General features: G+C 33.0%; 1 protein-coding gene across 1 annotated transcript; it reads left to right on the forward strand.

Annotated features, from left to right (window-relative positions):
- The first annotated feature begins 7,551 nt into the window (after positions 1-7,551).
- Positions 7,552-11,692, forward strand: LOC149550019 (glucose and ribitol dehydrogenase-like). Its single transcript, XM_089793188.1, has 6 exons — positions 7,552-7,884; positions 8,091-8,315; positions 8,439-8,593; positions 10,397-10,566; positions 10,854-11,039; positions 11,300-11,692. Exons 1-6 carry the CDS (start codon positions 7,756-7,758, stop codon positions 11,320-11,322), a joined length of 888 nt encoding a protein of 295 aa, XP_089649314.1. The 5' UTR covers positions 7,552-7,755; the 3' UTR covers positions 11,323-11,692.
- The last annotated feature ends 7,679 nt before the right edge of the window (positions 11,693-19,371 follow it).

Below are 19,371 nucleotides of genomic sequence, written 5' to 3' on the forward strand. Positions count from 1 at the left end.
AAACCGTACACTCTGGTAACCCGATAATCTCTCTCTGTAAAATCAGTCATATGCTAGCTGTGCTGCATTCAGTGGATGCTTACGGATGGAAATGTCTTATCTGCTTACAAACGAGAATACGGTCATAAGTACGGTTCTTAGGGTTTTAAATGACTGGTTCACCATAAAAAGCGTTGCAGTAGAGGACATTAGGCAAACAACTGTTGGTTGATACATTATGGGCTTCAATTTAATATATCCAGTTTTACACAACTACACTTCTTAGAAATTTAAGAGGGAGGGAAGAGAAACTAAAAGGAAGTGAAAAGACTAAATTCTTAGAAATTTGTTTATGGAGGCATATATTTTAGTTTTGTAGTTTTTAATTATATTATTGTATTGTATATTTTTCATAAAATTGCTCAATTTTTTTTAAAAACTAGAGAAATCTAGAATTTTTTTATAAAACTATTAAACCATTATGATTCTCAAATTCAATGTCCTCTCTCTCTCAGACACACACACACACACACACACACTCTTAAGACTCTCTCGCTCACTCTCTCATTCAATCCCCCCTTCTCTCTTATTCAATATTCTCTTCTAAAAAGACACACTAGTCTAACCTTTTCAAACACACTCTTTTTCATTTAATCCCCCCCTCTCTCTCTTTGCATGCATGTATGTATGCGTATGTTATAATATACTTGAACTAATTTAGGTGAAATGCATGTATGTTATTTTCATTCTAATTTAGTTGATCTATACATGTTAATATATTAAATGTTTATATTTAATTTTTAATTTATTTCTCATCATTTAAAATTGTATGTATATGTTAGATGTTAATATTTTTAATAATGAATGGTATTTATTTATATCATTTTTTTATTTAACACTAAAATTATTTATAACAAAATATGTTATCCCTAGATGGCCCATCCTATGATTGTCACACATCCTGGGGCTCCTTTACTCAACATCTCTATTAATTTCCATTTTACAAAAACTAAGATAGCTAGAATAAGAGTAGATATATAGACATATGATGGGGTGTATAGAGATACTTGCACCACTATATTTTCTACTAGTGTCTAAATGGTCACTTGAACTCACATACATCATACACCACATAAATAGTTGCTTTAACATTTTTAAGGCATTGAGAGAAGAGGTATTTGGTCATATTTTCTTGGAAATGGTCTAGTCCCATGTTTCAAAGAATGTCATTAAATGAAATATTTTCTAGTGCATGAGGAGAAGCCCAAGGTGGAGGACTATCGAGTGATGAGATATGTTGATTCAGAGGTAGATTCTCTTATATATACTAGGTTTCCTTGCAGTACATGGTCATTATCTGAATAATAACCATATTTCATTGTATTTTGCATAATAATTTTACATTGAGGTATGTTTGGGCCTCAACATCAATTTCTTTAATATCCCTTCCTATTATGGTTAGAGGTGATGGTAAAGTTGCCAACATTCAATACCATAGGGTTGATCATCATATTCCAACTCCTAGACAATTACTGGTCTAGATGTATATTTTTAGTACACTAACTATGGCACCCACTATAGTTATGGTAGTCATTCTTTCCTAGAGTAATGAGATTGAGATGATCAGACATATTTGTATATGTGAATATCACTATTGCATCATATACATATGCCTCAATTGTACTGTCAACGCCATTTAAATCTAATTGTGCATGTCGATGGTATATGGATATACCATAATAACAATAAGCTCTAAAACATATCATTATAATTGAATGACCTTTTGATGACTAAAATAATAATATTTTGCAAAATCAACAACTAAAAATAGTTTCAAGTGACAAATTATCTCTCATTGTTTGGAACCATTGCACTTACGACTTAGCAAAAAAAGTATGATATACATTGGGTTGAATAATTTTAGAAAAATCTACAAATGCTTTAAATATATCTCTAAGCTTCAACATATTCTAACCTTTTGAATTATTTTCCAGATTTTGTTTCACTCTTTATGTAATTGCAACTCTTGTAATTTACCATCAAGTTGTCACATTAGTGTCTACACTTTTTAAAGGGAAATTGGCCAAATCACCACATGCTTCACAAATTCATTTTACATAGTTTATTTGGCTAGTTGCATCATCCTTTTTATGACATAAAATGGATGATGTGAACTCACTTAATCTAATAGGAGTAGCATTTTGAAAAACCCTAAGTGTCATTTATAATCTTTTGAAAAGCATGATAATGCGGTTGATCCTTCTTTGACATCTATTCCATAAACTTGGGTTAAACCTCCTACTTGAGTTTCTCCTTCAACTTGTACTTGTTGATTGTTAGCTACACACACAAAAATGACTAGTAACCATTAGAGAAAAAGATTTAAAAAATAGTAAGAAGACTATAAATATAGTAACTTTATAATACCCAAAAGACTATAAAGAGACCTAGAAATAATGAAAAGAGACTAGGGTTGTGTGTGTGTGTGTGTGTGTGTGTGTGTGTGTGTGTGTGTGTGTGTGTGTGTGTGTAGAGGTGTCACGTACCCTGGGTGGTCATATGTATTAATGGGTCATGTGATATATTAATGGGTCTTGGGATACATTAATGGGTCGTAGGGGATCCTAAGATACATGAATGGGTGTGAATGAGTCCTAGGACACATTGGTGGATCAAAAGACATCCTAGACTACATTAAATGGTCCTAAGATGTCATATGGGGTCTTAGGTATCTTAATTTTTTATTTAAATTATTTTACTTTGATGACATTCTATTTTAATTTAGAACTATTTAACAAACATTTAATTTTTTAGTTTTCTTAAATAAAAGTGGCAAGCCACTGCACTTTATTAATACAATCATTTAGTTTTATTCATATTCTTTACTAAATTTAAATGATAATATGTATACTAATTTTTATTGATTAAAAAAATACAATCATACAAGTTTACAAAAAAAGTGGGTTGTAGAAAGACACATCTTTAAATTATATCAAGGGTCAAATTCAAATAAAAGATTAAAATAAATAAAGGATGAAGCCCAATCAGTAGTAAACATAAACAACCATGCTAAACATCAACAACAATATTGATAGAAGAAAGATGACAACCATCAATTTTTCCCTGTAGAAGAAAGATCACAACCATTAATTGTGCCATCATGAATAGGATCCTAGCTAAGAATAGTATACTCCTCCTAATTTTTGTAGCTTAAAAAGTATGAGTTTCTAGAATTTGGCATGCTATTAGTACCATATCCATGAGAATAAGTGAAATATTTTTTTATGGGCCAAGACCATCCATGGGTAGTAGAATCCCTAGAACCTTAAAATTAAAAGACTTGAGATTGGGAGATCTACAACCATGGTTGATATATTGACCATGACCATGATTTTGTCCATTATGTGAACAGGAAGAAATGTATCTAGTACTTTGAAAAATGTATATGGAGGATGAATATAGTGGTCAACAAGCTCCTACAAAATTCTATTGTAACTTTACAAGAGTACAACTAGGAGTATAGAAGCGCATTAATAACAATCTCATATATTAAGTTTATAAAGAAGTGAAGATTATTCAAGCAACCAAAATTATAATTTGAATTTCTATTATAAATTAAAGATAAAGTCATAATGAAATCATATTTTAAAAAAAAAAAAGAAATTTAAGTGGTATATGAGGCTAAAATTTGTTCAATAATTCCATATTTCATACGAATAACATCAAGTTGAAATAGATTGAAGAAGCCTCAAGTATCCAATTGAAAGTTTCTTGATCTTTGGTATAGCTTAAGGGACTCAACTTATCCAGAGAAATGATAAAAAGATATTTTTTATTAAAGGAATTATTTTAAAAGGAACCGTAAATCCTTTCACCAAATAAAATAACCAGCTGAATAACTAGATGAAATGTCTAGATGCAAACCGTTTGTTAAATAATAACTAACAAAAAGCACAAAAAATAGGGGAACAACACCCTACAAAACTCACAAACCCTTTAATATGCTATTATTTTTTGCCTAATTTCTTCATTAAAACTATAGATCTTATTGGAAATGATGTCAATGGGAGTGAGCCCCTTTTCTTACTTTGTAATATGGTTACATGTATGTCTTGAAATAGAGACCATCTCTTTCTCCTTCCTAGACAAACTTCTTCATCAATAAGATATTTTTCCTTCTTCTTTACATCTCTATACTCAGTGTGAGCTTTCTTGACCGAGTTGACACTGACAAAAGGGGAAGCCAAGGTCCCCTTAAATATAATAGGTAAATATTTTTCTTTTTCATAAAGTTTCTTTAGGCCCTCAGTGGTAATGTCCATGGCCAATTCACTCACATCAATAATTGCTCCCAACTTATCTTAAATCACATTCACAACATCCTCCATCTATTGTATGTAAAGCTCACATGGTCTTCCTTAAGACTTGTAATGCCCTTAGCTAGAGCCTGGTACTAGCCATGATATTATCTAAATTTTAGCTCAAGGGAGATAGAGTAACTTTATCCTTCAATGCATTAATTTCTGAAATAATACATAGGAACAACTTGCATTCTAGCTATCCATCATATCTTTAACATTTCATTTATTTATTTGTATTCTCTTTGACCAACAAACCCTTCTCAATTGAAGTATCCTTTCCCACATAATTAGAAATAGCAACATGGATCCTCATAGAAACATGTGAAATGGGGCCACATCATTTTAGGGGTTCCATTTGATTTCTTGCTAAGAGAATATTTCCTCCCACCCCTAACTAAAGGGGACCTAGAAGTTTCCTTTACATCAAATTTGTCTTTAACTTTCCCAAGAAAGGACAAGGGTTGTTGAGTGTTTTTTCACTCTAGGGAGTTCTCCCAAGAGAGAAAAAATAATCAAGTGGAATGCCTTGGTAAATAATGCACCACATATAACATTTGGGCTGATTTGAACTTAATTATGGCTAATCATATAGTCTAAAACTATTGATGTCAAGTTTCAAGAGAATACTAGAGGTGTTAATGGTGCTTTAATTGGCCCACTATTGAATTATGAATTTTATACCGCAAGTATCCATTTAAAGTGTCTATAAGTATAAAAAGACATTTTAGGAAACCATTCACAATATTTTTGCAAAGGCTTAAAGGACCGTTAACCCTAACTTTATGAACCAAATGGGGAGGGATGACATCAATTCTAGTATGAGTCAAGGATTTTTAGAAAATGAATACAAGCCAACACATAAACGCATTGATGTGTTTTATAGGGAAATTAGGATAAAAATATCCCCCACTATAAAGTTCAAAGAACGAATCCAAGGCACTTTGCTAATAAGGGGGCCTCAACTAGATAAAATTGGAAGTGACCAAATGTATTATTTGCTAGGTGAGAAGGCATTGCAAATGTCATTACCAACTCAAATATCGATTATAAAATTTCTTTAAATTTAAATAGGCTTTGTCATGGTGAGAACAATGTAGAAAAAAAAAAAAAAAATCCTTCCCAAGCTAGTCATCTAGTAGGATCTTCAATCATTGATAATAATTTTATGCTCGAACATTTCATCATAGAGCTATGATGATAGCTTTCATGTAAGAATACCGGATTGTTTGAAATTCTTAAGCAACTTCGCGGCAGCTTCCAGAGCTCCTGTATTTCATTTGAACCAGTGTGACAGAAACGGGAGATATTAAATTGAATTACTTGATAGATAACGCACCACATGTTATTTGCAGTGTATTCTCCTATTGAACCAGTCATTTAAACACAAGGACCGTACTTATGGCCTCTCCGTATTTGTTTTTTGTCTCGCCCCTCATATACGCACGTTAATTGTGCAAGAGTCTCGTGAGCTTATCATCCCTCTGGCAAATCACAGGCTTTATCAGAATACTACAGATAACGTGATGATTTGATGTTACAGATTCTAGTAAGGGTTTCTATCAAGCCTTTTGTTAGAAGAATTTGGAACTATGCTTAGTACCTAATCATTTTGAACGCAATGTCTTTAAAAAATACAATAATTAGTATAAGAAAATCTATATGGTATCTTGTCATAGGAGATGATAGGTTTTTTATATGAATAGTAAGTTAGGTTAGCTTTAAAAAATACAATAATTAGTATAAGAAAATCTATATGGTATCTTGTCATAGGAGATTATAGGTTTTGTATATGAATAGTAAGTTAGGTTAGCTTTAATCTTGGATAAATCTTTATGATTGAGTATTTCGAACAAGTCTAAGATTTTATCTGTGTGAGCATTATCTAGTTACGATGACTACTAAGTGGTTAGTTCATTTTCATGAGAGATGAGTTCTTATTAACCACTACTAACAAGAGTTAATGAATTTGACTTAATAAATTATACAAGTTGAATCTAGATAGCAATAGTATAATTTGACTACTTGTGAAAAATATCTCCTAGTTATCATTTCTATATTGTATGATGATTATCACAATCTTACTATATGATTAAATGAACTCTCTCACACTCTCTCCCTTTCTCATAGTACAAAAAGTAATACATTATTTATTTACAATTTTCTCCTTTTACAATGATTAAATAAGTAAACAATGCAATTACAAGACTATAATCAGTCTCTTACACTTATCAAGAAACTATACTTGTAGCATGCTTCTATTATATAGTCGTAGGCATGCATTTATATATAAAACAAGTGTAGTCATAGTAGATAGTTTAGAAGAAAAAATTTGTTATAGTTTTATTTCAATTTAAAAAATATATTTTTACAAATGTTAGTAAAATAGTAAACATTTGTGTCTATTGTCTAATGATATAATATAATAGACAATAATACTTAAAAACTTAAATTAACTTAAATTATTTATTTCAATTAACTCGTTAAAATAGTGATGTTAGTAAAATTATATATTATGTCAGATTATTTGTTAATATAAATATGATATATATAATTTTGTAATGATTTAAAAAAAAGATGTAATAGATTTAATAATAATATTAGTTTTCTTATTAATCTATTTCTTAAATAGTGCCAAGAAAATGAATTATGGACTCGCTCTCCCATAAAAAGGGGTTCTAAAATAGTACCGAGAAAATGAAATTGATAAGTAAATTAAAAAACTTTAGAAATATCTCATTTAAATAATTGCTGGTGATTGGTGTAAATTAATTGAATTGTGAGATAAAGTGAATACAATAGTACTAATAATAATGATATTAATATAGAACCTCAAATTTAAAAAATAATGAAAATTTCATATAAATACCATTTTCATCCAATTATTTCTATTTCATTTATAATACATTTCTTCTAAATATGTTAATGGTGATTAATTGAATTGCTAAATAAAGTGAATACAATAGTACTAATGATATATCTGTAATACAGAATCTCAAATTAAAAAAATAATGAAATTTCATTTTCATCCAATTATTTCTATCTCATTTATAATGCATTTCTTCTAAATATGTTGATGGTGATTAGTTCTCTAAATATGTTAATGATGATTAGTTTTGCATATGATTATGATTTCCCATAGAATACAACCACTAATGTATGTTGACATATTCATGCTTATTGTATTTTGGCTGGTTACTCTCTTCGACCATTTTGGTAATTGGAGATAAATTAAGCCTTTCACAGATTTTTCTAAACTTATATGAGTGGTCTGGAAAGTTCTCAAATGGTTATTTATATTGCAGGCTACTTCATGTGGATTCTATCATACATTCCATTCCTAATCAATCACTAAGTTTTGGATTTGCACCATCCAGAAGATTATTCTGCTGGACTTAGCTGTTGTGTTTCTTTGATAATGGCTTCCTATCCTTTAGCCATGTCTTTTCTTCCACAGCCCCAGAAGTCAAGGCCAGGATTAGAGTACCTGATGATTCCAAGGCCTGTATCAGTAGCACCTACCTACAAGTCAGCAGAAAAACTCAAGGTAGATTATAGTCTTATGTTTTTTAAATGAGCTTAGCAAAGGGAGATGTTAATGACATTAAATTTTTACTATTTATTATCTATTATACTGATTATTTCCTGTTTTTTATTTTGGTTGTGTAATTAAATCACTTTTTCTATCCCCATTAAGATAAAAGAGTGGATAAGAAAAAAGAAAATGATTTAACCATAATACAAAATGTACAGGGAAAAGTGGCTCTTGTAACAGGGGGAGACTCAGGCATTGGAAGAGCAGTGTGTTATCATTTTGCTTTAGAAGGAGCTACAGTTGCATTTGTGTATGTGTCCCCTGTAGAAGAAAAGGATGCAGATGAGACTCTTGAGACACTAATAAAATACAAGGCAGCTTACGCTCAAAATCCCATGAAAATTCCTGTGACTGATTTAGGATACCATGAACAATGCAAGAAGGTACAAGTCTTATACTCACCATTTTGAGTTTTGTCAATGTATGTCCTGGTTAACTTTATATGCTAGTTGGTTTGAATAGAATGTAGTATTCATTTGTAAAAGTTGTTGATTTTTATATGGCAGGTTATAGAGGATGTTGTCAAAGCATACGGGCGGATTGATATATTGGTTAACAATGCAGCTGAGCAACACCCATGTCCTAATATTGAAGATCTTGATCCCAAACAAGTCGAACGTGTGTTCAGAACAAATATATTTTCTCAGTTCTTCATGGTCATGTATGTTGAGATTATCTAGTTTTTTTCAATTACTGAGCAATCTGGTTGTCAGGTATTGTTTGTCAAAAATGAATCACATTGATTAATGATGAACTGACTTATGTATCGATGATGGGCTGGTCAAGGAGGGGTTAGTACTTCAGTAAGTAGAGCATTTTAACACCAAATGGGAGCTTCTAGGTCTGAACCTTTACTGGTTCATATGAACTGCGAGTTAACAGAACTTAGCATGTGGTAACAGAGGCAGGCAAGGAACCCCAAACTCCTCCAGTGTAGCTTAGGATGGCATGAGAAATAAGCCACATTCAGATCTCTACAGTAGACTCTTTAAATAGGGACCAGTAGTTCAGCGTAGGGATAGTTGTTTCTTTCAAAAAGATGCTTCTATTTAAGAAAAACGGCCATCATTTCAGTTAAGAATTTTATAAGAGATTGTTAAACCATATTACAAATTATATAGGAATATGTTGAACACTTACCAATAGTCTCCCTCTTACATTTGAACCCACAATCTTAATCTAATACTACTTGTGGGGAGTTGAGCTCGCAGTTCTAAAAGATATATCTATTCCAGAAACCGCTACCATCTTAGTTAAGGATTTCATAAGAGACTGTTACACAATTACCAACAGTTCAGTTAATAGAATACTCTAACAACAAATAGAAAATTCAATATTTATGCTTCTAGGTGAAATTGTGTACAAGTATATCAGCATCAACGTTTCGGATCATACTCGATTTCTAATCCTGATGATGGATCATTGAGTATGATCCGAAACGTTGATGGTTATAAACTTACACACAATCTCATCCAGAAGCATAAATATTGAATAGATAAGAGATCATTGAGTACGATCCGAAACGTTGATGCTGATAAACTTACACACAATCTCACCCAGCAGCATAAATATTGAATAGTATGGATTGTGGAAATCTGTTACAGATAGAAAATTTTCAGTTCTATAATCTAAATTTATTTAAACAATATCTCACTATTGTTAGTTTTCTTATCAATTCCTTTCACAATTGCTCAGCAATGTTATTTTTCTATAGAATACTCCAACAACAAATAGAAAATTAGTAGTTCTTATAATCTAAATTTATTTAAATGATAGTTTACCATTATTTGTACAGTCTAAGTTAGTCTATTGGTGGAGAATTTGTACTCTTGAAAAAGAGGTGACAAGTTCAATTCCCACTAGTGGGTAGGGTATGTCCACCTCATTTGTAGTGCAGTTATGACTTGTGCTGTGGACTATAAAAACCCCTTTCCTTTTTCCTGTTTTTCTTCCAATCATAGAAAAAGAGGCAGTGAATATAGTTCACTTTTAAAGAAGGAATTTTTTTTTAAAGTAATTGTCATACTGACTATTGTTCAAGTTCAGAAGATTTTATCCACTTTAAGCTGCGAAGACGTATTATTCTTTTAGTTCTTATCATATGTTTTTTTCCCTTTTCATTCTAATGATGGATCACAGAGCGTGATCTAAAAGATTGATATTAAAATTACAAAAATAATTAAAACTTTAAAAAATCATAATAATTTATAATAGAATATAAAAATTTAATATATTTGAAAATCTAATATCACAAATTTCTTCATAATTGTAATGATTTAAAAGTTGTGACTTGGCGATCTGTTTCCTGACTCTCTGTTAGAAAAACTAGTGGTCATTAAGAGACCCACATGAAGACTCTTTATTTTTTCTGGGCTGAATTGCAGAGGTATCCAATCAAATTATATTATATTCACATGTGAAAATCTCTAACTAATATGGCATATTTTCTCTGTGGAATTTGCAGTCATGGTGTGAAGCATATAAAGGAGGGGGGCAGTATAATAAATTGCTTGTCAAGGCAGGCATACCTAGGGAATGCAGAGAATGTGGACTACGCATCCACAAAGGGAGCCATTGTAACGTTCACAAGAGGACTGGCCCTTCAACTGGCTAAGAGGAAAATACGGGTGAATGGTGTGTGAACAAAAAAATTTAGTTGTTTTTAGGATTTGGTCATATTTATTTTTTATCAACGTTTTAATCATATTTAAATGTAGAAAGTTCAATGAATACAAGTGTTTTAGATCGTATGATATTTCTGTTTTTTTAAAAGTTTCTTCAACATCTTATTGATATATAACAAAGTGTGAGCCAAATTGAATTGAAAAGTACCAAGAAACATTATAGATTATAAAATTGATCTTTTTAAGTGCAAGATTTTCAAAAGTTAGCAGCTAATGGGTAAATGTATGTATTATCAGGTGTGGCACCAGGACCAATATGGACACCCATAAATGCTTCAACTCTGGATGCAGAGAAGATGGCCCATTTAGGAAAAGATGCACCTTTGGGCAGAGCAGGAGAACCCTCTGAAGTGGCTCCTTGTTTTGTTTTCCTTGCTTCCCAAGATGCATCTTACATGACAGGCCAAATTCTTCATCCCAATGGTACTCTTCTCCTCTTTTTATCTCAATTTTATTGACACAAAACAGCCATGAAAACAGAAAAAAACTGTATGCTCTCAGTATAGGTCAGTCTTTTGTTTACAAAAAGTTTATAAGGGATTTGCAAAGATTGAACACCATACAAAATGGAATCACTCCTAAATAGCAATAAAATTTGTAAAATAATTACTCGCATATCATTAAACTAGCCTATATTCCCAAAACAGTCTGGTTTTGTTTTGACTGACTGAAATTCATTACAGGTGGATTTGCAATGTACTCTTAGAAGTTCGTGGATAAAATTAAGGTGTTCCTCTTTGCGGCTATGATAATCAACTTAACTTCAAGGCGGAGCTTTCTCTCTAGGGTCACACAGCTCTACGTATAGCTGCTTTTCTAGGGTTTTAACATTTTTATATAGGAACAACTATTAAGGGTTACATATTGTATAAATAGCAGTCGTCAAAATCTATTCAAGGTATGATCTTGGGGTCTCATTTTATATGGTTTCAAAGTCATGTATTTAGCAAGACTTGATTCTTGGTGGATTAATTTAGAACCATTCAACTTCACACGAAACCAAGGGCCTAATCACTACTATTGTATTTTGATTATTTGTTCGTTAGATAAATTATCTCAAGAAATAGTTGTCATGATATGGGTACTTTTGTTTCTTATATGCATCATCCTATATAATAGAGAGATTTTTATGTTGTTGTCCTTGTATTTAAAATATATATATCTCCTTCATGTTACTTTAGGTTTTTTTAACTAACAAAAAGGTGTAGGTTAGATTAATCTAATAAAATGTATATAAATATAATAAATTTATAGAAATTGAGTATTTATAATTTGAAAACATGTCATGTTAAATGTGAGATTGTAAAAAATATTTTAAAAATTAAATGGATGTTTTAAAATTTGTGATCCCTTCAAAGATCAAAAACATAAAATCTTAATCTAGTAACTTTACATTTTAATCTCTTTATTTTGTGGATAAGTCTAAGAATTAGCTATAATTCTACGACATATATATATCTTGTACCTAAGAACTTGAGAAAATATGATACTTAGATATATCTTGTACATTTATTTTTAATTTGTTTTTAGATACTTAGATAAGTGGGTCACTTTATTGACTAAATTCAACCCCAAAATCATTTCTCTTAAAATAATAAAGGGAGAAGTTTTTGGTAGGTAGTTATTTGATGTTTCACTTTCTTATCATAATTCAAACTATGTTCCTTGTGATTACATTCCTTCACTTTGGATAAAGGATATGCATCGGAGTTGTTGTTTGATGAGTCAAGGTATAAGACCAACTTCATGGTGGTATGACATTAAGTCCATTTGTTTGATGAGTCAAGGTATAGGACTAACTTCATGGTGGTATGGCATTAATTCCATTATCCACTAAAACAATTTCACTCTCTTTTAATCACAACTACTAGTGATGAGTATGACACCCTTATTTCTAGCTTGTGTGTCACTCTTTCTCTATATAAAAACTATTCAAATTTATAATAATTCCAAATTTAATATAGGATAGGTTGCTTGCACTTATAAACTCTATAAGTTGAGTTGTGAAGAGGTGAGAGGTGACAATTGGAGAGACTAGAATTGTGTAGCCATGCGTCATCTCATAAATAAAGTTATCTCAACCATTGTCAATGTGTCACTTAACGTCTTTCTCCAATGTACTCTTACTTTTTGATATGTTATTCCAGATCTTTGACCCCTTAGGGTGACCACTTTCAGCAAACAATTTATAATAGCTACTATAGTCCAAATACTTGGCCTCCATAATCTTCTACTAGCTAGCTGATTTGGTTGGGAAAATCCAAGCAACCTTGGCCAACAAGGAGCCGTATTAAAATTGTGAAAGTTACGAAGCCTTGGGCCCCTAAAGCTCTTCTAGAGGCACACCTTATCCCAACTAACAAGGGACAACCTCTTATGTTCTTCCCTGCCAAACCAAAGGAAGTCTCTCTTAATTTTTTCCATCTTGTTACCCATAACCCCTAAGATCTTGAAGATGGACTAGAAATAAATCGGGATGCTTTGGAGGGAGGCAGAGAGTAACTGTAACTTGCCAGCAATACTAAGGAGCTTTCCTTTCCAACCCACAAAATTTCTTTGGGTTCTCTCTAGAATCAAATTCCAAAACTAGACTCTTTTACCTCCTTAATAGTGAGCACAAGCCCAAGGTAGGTAGCCCAAAGGGCAGCCACTTGGCAATCTAGGATGCCAACAATTTTATACAACTTGTTATATGTATGAAAGAAGTAAATCTTTTTTTAAGATAGTTGATGTGCTAACCAGAGACAAAGTGATGCATGATGCTCGAAAAAAAAATGTGGAAGATTTTCATGTTGGTTTTCCTGTCCATGTTGAGGTGGAAGCTTGTGGTGAAGATGAAGATGGTTGTATATCTTTCTTTTGGCGTCAAAGTGTGGGACACACTTTTCTATCTACCAAGGGAGTCTGATGCAGGAGCATCTTGCGTGAGAAAATTAAATTATTAGAAAAAATAAAAAATAAAAAGAAAAAAATAAATTGAAGAAAAAAAAAGTGGAGGAGAGAGAAAGTGACAAAAATAGAAGGGAAAATAATTTAAAAATAAAATAAGGGAAAAAGGGGAAAAGAGGAATTTCTATTTTCAAGGTGCATAGGTGGCGTAAATAGAAAAATAAGAAAAATAGTTGTCATTCCATTAATCGAGGTGTGTAGGTGGAAATTCTAGAAGGTTTTGGATAAATCATGTATTTAATCTTTGTTGGGTGCTTAGTTGTATTTGGGTGGAAATTTAATATTTATTTAAAGGTAGTTGTATTTACCTTTTATCCCACATTGGTTATGTTTGTAATGTCTTGGGTTAGAAGTGCCTATTTAAGCAAGGCTTATTATCATTTGTAATCAAGTTCGAAAATAGAAGCTCTTCGAATGTAATCACTTGTAAGAAAGCTTGAGAAGTAGAAGTTTGGGAAGTAGAAGCTCTTAGTGAGGAATCTCTCTTATATTGTAAGAATTTGGAGTCCTTTCATTTGGAGAATATTGTAATGAATTTTCAATATTAATGGATGCTTAATGAATCATTTTTGTCATCTCTCTATCTCCATCTTCTTGTGATTTTGCTTGGAAAGCTTAGAAGGCTTCAAGGTGTGAAAGAGAAGGAGGAAGTGAAGAGTGATTTTTCCTGAGTCTATGGATAGAGCATACCTTTGTCAGTGGTAGCAGAGCGTGCCCTCCATCAAGTGGTATCAAAGCGAGAGTTCCTGAGCGTGCGGATAGATCATCGAATGCGAGGCAGTTTGCACAAGTTTCTTGTGTTGCACTAGATTTGTCTTCTAAAGACTTGATTATGGAGAAGAGAAAGAAGAAGATGACTTTTGTGATTGGATTGATTCTGAGGATTCCTCGACTAGAGAAAATTAGGGCAAGAAATCAAGAGGCATTGATAGTTGATTTGTAGAAGCAAGTGAATGAATTAGAAGCTGAGTTGCGAAAATAAAGAGCACGTCACCAGAAAAGAGATGTTGATAATTCCTTGGATGTAGAAAACAAAGAAGATCCAGTGGAGTATCAGACATGTGGTACAAAAGAAGAGCAAGAGGATGTAGAGGAAATTATTTGCGAACCTAAAGTTGAAGAAGATGAACAAGAAGAGGAAGAGCATAAAGATGGCAAGATTTATGAACCTGAAATAGATCAAGATGATTTGAAGATTGCAGCAATGGAGGAGAAGTATAGTGCCTTAGTTGGAGATCAAGCAAGTGAAGTAGTTGCATGCATTATTGATGACATGAAAGAGGCAAGCGCAGATGAATATGTCAAACAGGTAAATTTTTATGTATCATGGGATGTTGTCTTTGAGATGAGTTTAAAAGATATTGATGATGGTTTGCATGAGAATCTTGTTAGTTATGTGTGGTATGCAAAAGAAGATTGGTATGGTGTTGTTGGGTTTATTACAGGTGTGATTAATTCAACCAGATTGAATGAGGATGAGATTTATACTTGGACAAAGTTCATTGCAAAGGAGAAATTTCAGCAACAAACACTTGTTCTGACTAGGTGTTGGAAAAGAAGAAAGAAGGAAATATATCGGCACCGGATACTTGTTCCAGCTATGTGTTGGAGGAAGAGAAAAAAAGGTCAACAGTGGCTACTTCATTTTGTGAATCCATATTCACAAAAAATCTCCTACCATGGCAGTCGGATGCAGGAGCATCATGCATCAGAAGAAAAAAAATGTGGAAGATTTTCATGTTGGTTTTCCTGTCCCTGTTGAGGTGGAAGCTTGTGGTGAAGATGAAGATGGTTGTATATCTTTCTTTTGGCATCAAAGTGTGGGACACACTTTTCTATCTACCAAGGGAGTCTGATGCAGGAGCATCTTGCATGGGAAAATTAAATTATTAGAAAAAAGAAATAAATAAATAAATTGAAAAAAAAAGAGTGGAGGAGAGAGAAAGTGACAAAAATAGAAGGAAAAATAATTTAAAAATAAAATAAGGGAAAAAGGGGAAAAGAGGAATTTCTATTTTCAAGGTGCATAGGTGGCGTAAATAGAAAAATAAGAAAAATAGTTGTCATTCCATTAATCGAGGTGTGTAGGTGGAAATTCTAGAAGGTTTTGGATAAATCATGTATTTAATCTTTGTTGGGTGCTTAGTTGTATTTGGGTGGGAATTTAATATTTATTTAAAGGTAGTTGTATTTACCTTTTATCCCACATTGGTTGTGTTTGTAATGTCTTGGATTAGAAGTGCCTATTTAAGCAAGGCTTATTATCATTTGTAATCAAGTTTGAAAATAGACGCTCTTCGAATGTAATCTCTTGTAAGAAAGCTTGAGAAGTAGAAGTTTGGGAAGTAGAAGCTCTTAGTGAGGAATCTCTCTTATATTGTAAGAATTTGGAGTCCTTTCATTTGGAGAATATTGTAATGAATTTTCAAGTATTAATGGATTCTTAATGAAGCATTTTTGTCATCTCTCTATCTCCATCTTGTTGTGATTTTGCTTGGAAAGCTTGGAAGGCTTCAAGGTGTGAAAGAGAAGGAGGAAGTGAAGAGTGAGTTTTCCTAAGTCTGTGGACAGAGCATACCTTTGTCAGTGGTAGCAAAGCGTACCTCTATCACAAAGGCACGATTGCAAAGAAGAGATTTACACTCTATTGCCTCAATAACAGAAGAAGCACCAAAGAAGAATGTGTCATCAGCAAATTATTGCAAATCCTTAAGGTGGGGGGGGGGAGTGGAGGTTGGTTTGATTCCATGAATGGCACCATTATCAACTAGGTGGATCATATTATGACCCAACACCTCAGCCACTAGAATGAGGAGGTTAAGGGGAAATAGGGTCACCTTGTTGGATACCATTAGCTAGAGTAATTTTCATCCCAACATTCACATTGACCATAATTGAGAACCAAATAATTTCTATGAATTCTTGTATAGTAGAGATGACCTGCTGGCAGAACCCAACAAACTTTAGAACTTTGTAGAGAAAGGACTACTTGACTTTACCATAAGCCTTTAAGATGTCCAACTTGAGAGCCATACCTGGAAGTTTACTATGATCCATAGAATGTAAGATCTCATGAGTGTTAATAGCACCATCAATGATTGGGCTTTCCAGAACAAAACCCTTATGATTAGGATTGAAAATTTTATCCTTGACAAGGGTTTAATCCGATTGATCAAAATCTTGGAAAAGACTTTGTAAAGGGTGTTGCAAAGGTTAATCAGTCTAAAGTCATCCATAGTAGTAGGGTTGGCGATTTCAGGGACTAGGAAAATAAAGGTGTCATTGAGCTAACAAAGGAGCTTAATAGTACAAATAAAGAAGGGATAACTTTAAGGAACCCCCCCCTCCCAAAATTTATAAAATTGTGGCGAATCACATGTCATTTGGGTGAAAAAAAATTTAATAGTGTTGGCGAATTATGCGTCAATGGATGGATATTTGGTGGCAAAATTTTTAATAGTTTAGACAATTTTTATAAAATAATGGCAATTATAATTTTTGTTTATAATAAAATTATTAATATTGATGGTGAATTATGTTTTGAAATATGGATATTGGTTGGCGAATATTTTAATAACCGATACCTTTTTAATAAAAAAATGGCGAAATTATTTTCCAAATAATTGAATTAATTTATTTGTTATGGCGAATGGTTTTCAGAAAGTTATAGTTGGTATGGCTATTTTCAAAAGATGGGAAATAAGTAGCCTAACCTAACATACCAACTTACATAAATTATTGGCAAGTGGCAAGTGATGGTTTAAAGACGCGGTTGTTTGACCGTACATTATGGAAACATAATCTTTGCCACTACCACTGTAATTATGTTAAATGTATTATTTGAGAACTCAGAATGTCTGATGATCCAAGATCAATGGCTGAGGTTTAATTTTGGGCAACATTTCTTGAAGGAAGAAGAATTGTCGAGGTAGTCACTGAAATGTTGACACGTATCAAGGTAAGTTGTCTACGGAGTACAGTGTACCCAGAAAGAATTAAATTCCATGTCAGTGATAGCGACATTCTCTCGCTAGTACGCTACCACTAGCCACACACCACTTCCCAAATTGTACGCTACCACTAACTAATAATTGATGAACCCTGCGTAATTTCAAGTAATCGAGTGGGCGACTAGGGCGGGAATTTGGGACCCCATTGTGTGTGATGCATGGCGAATTGGGTCCTAGGACAAATAAAAATTTCACATAGGAAAATGGGAATTTGGCGAATGATGATCGTCGAAAGAGACACTCAATTAATCCCGTGGCGAATAAGAGTAAACATTAAAGAGAAATATGGGTGAAGAACCCGACTACCAAACTAAAATTACGTAATAATAGTGACGAACATTCTAACCACTATATGAGTATTTTATAAAATCTGGGTGACCCGGTCAACTAGTATACGGTGTTTTTTTTCGCCAATTTCTATAGCCCGATGGGGACATATTCACCAATTGGAAAATAATCACCACTAAAAAAATCCCTGAAATAAAGTCTCTAGCATCTTGGAAAACATCCAAACCAATAATATCTCAGTATATTTGGAAGAAGGTTGTGGAGAACCCATTAGGCCCAAGAGATTTGTAAGGGCTCATAGAAAACAGTACTTTCTTGACTTCAGCATCGAAGACTTGGGAGGTGACCAATATGTTCTCTTTCGCAAAAACCACATGAGGAAGGCTAGAGAGGAATTGGTTCAGTAGTAGGTATGTATTTCTATTGTAGTTGTCTTCAAAGAATTGATCAGAACTCAATTAGCTCTAGTGGCTAAATCCTCTAGATGGGACAGGTCATATATGGCATTCCCATTAAGATCATTAAGGTTTTGGATAAACATTACTCTTTTTGTGCTTATAGATAGATCTATGGAAGAAAGTAATGTTATGGTCACCCTCAGTAAGCCATTAGACACTGGAGTGTTGTTTCTAGTAAACTTCTTCCTTAGTAATTGTGTGTCCTTCCAATCTTTCCTAGTAGCTTCTTCTTCAACATGAAGGTCATAGAAGGTGCTACCGGTAGCCATTTTCCATAGGATGTTGTCTAAAGGGTTGGCAAGGTCCTTTTTATTTTTAAATTTTTTCTAAAATTAATTTTTCTCCAACCTTTGACCATATCTTGAATAAATTCTAGCTTTTTGGATACTCTAAACATAGTCGATGATTTGACCTAAGAAAACCAACACTGTAGAATTAGATCTCTGAGGCTAGGATGGGAAGTCCACATGATTTTAAACTGGAAGGGAGATGCCTCATGGGTTTTATGGGCTTAATTCCACTTAAGCAGTAGAGGATTGTGATCTAAGGTAGTTTTGGCAGAGTTGAAATACAAGAAGCATGACCTAAATCCCACGTGAAAGAAGTCAGAAATTGATCCAATCTAACCTAGATAAGATTTGCCCCCTTCTAATTATTCAACCAAGTGAAAGGGGAACCACTTAACATCAAAAAGGTCATTAGTGGATAGGAAGTGAGCAAGATCACCCATGTTGTTAGGTAAGTCTAACATAACGCCCACCTTTTCAAAAGGGTAAAGTGGGGAGCTGAAATCACTAGAGACCATAACTTGATCGCAAGGGAATCCAAGAAAGAAAGAAGTGAGATTGTTTCATAACTATAATCTTCCATGTCTAGTGTTGGGGGCATACACATTGATACTTTGTCATTGCATAGACTTGGTGGAGAAGGTAATGGCCAAGTAGTTTAGGGAAAAGGAAAAGATATCCTCTTTGATAACAATAGGGTTCCAAATAGTAAAAATACCTCCAGAGGCCCCATTCACTTTAGAGTAAAAAAAGAGGGCATTGG

This window comes from Cupressus sempervirens, chromosome 7, assembly GCF_028749045.1.
Source record: "Cupressus sempervirens isolate cs-2001-9-10 chromosome 7, ASM2874904v1, whole genome shotgun sequence".
Taxonomy (NCBI): Eukaryota; Viridiplantae; Streptophyta; class Pinopsida; order Cupressales; family Cupressaceae; genus Cupressus; species Cupressus sempervirens.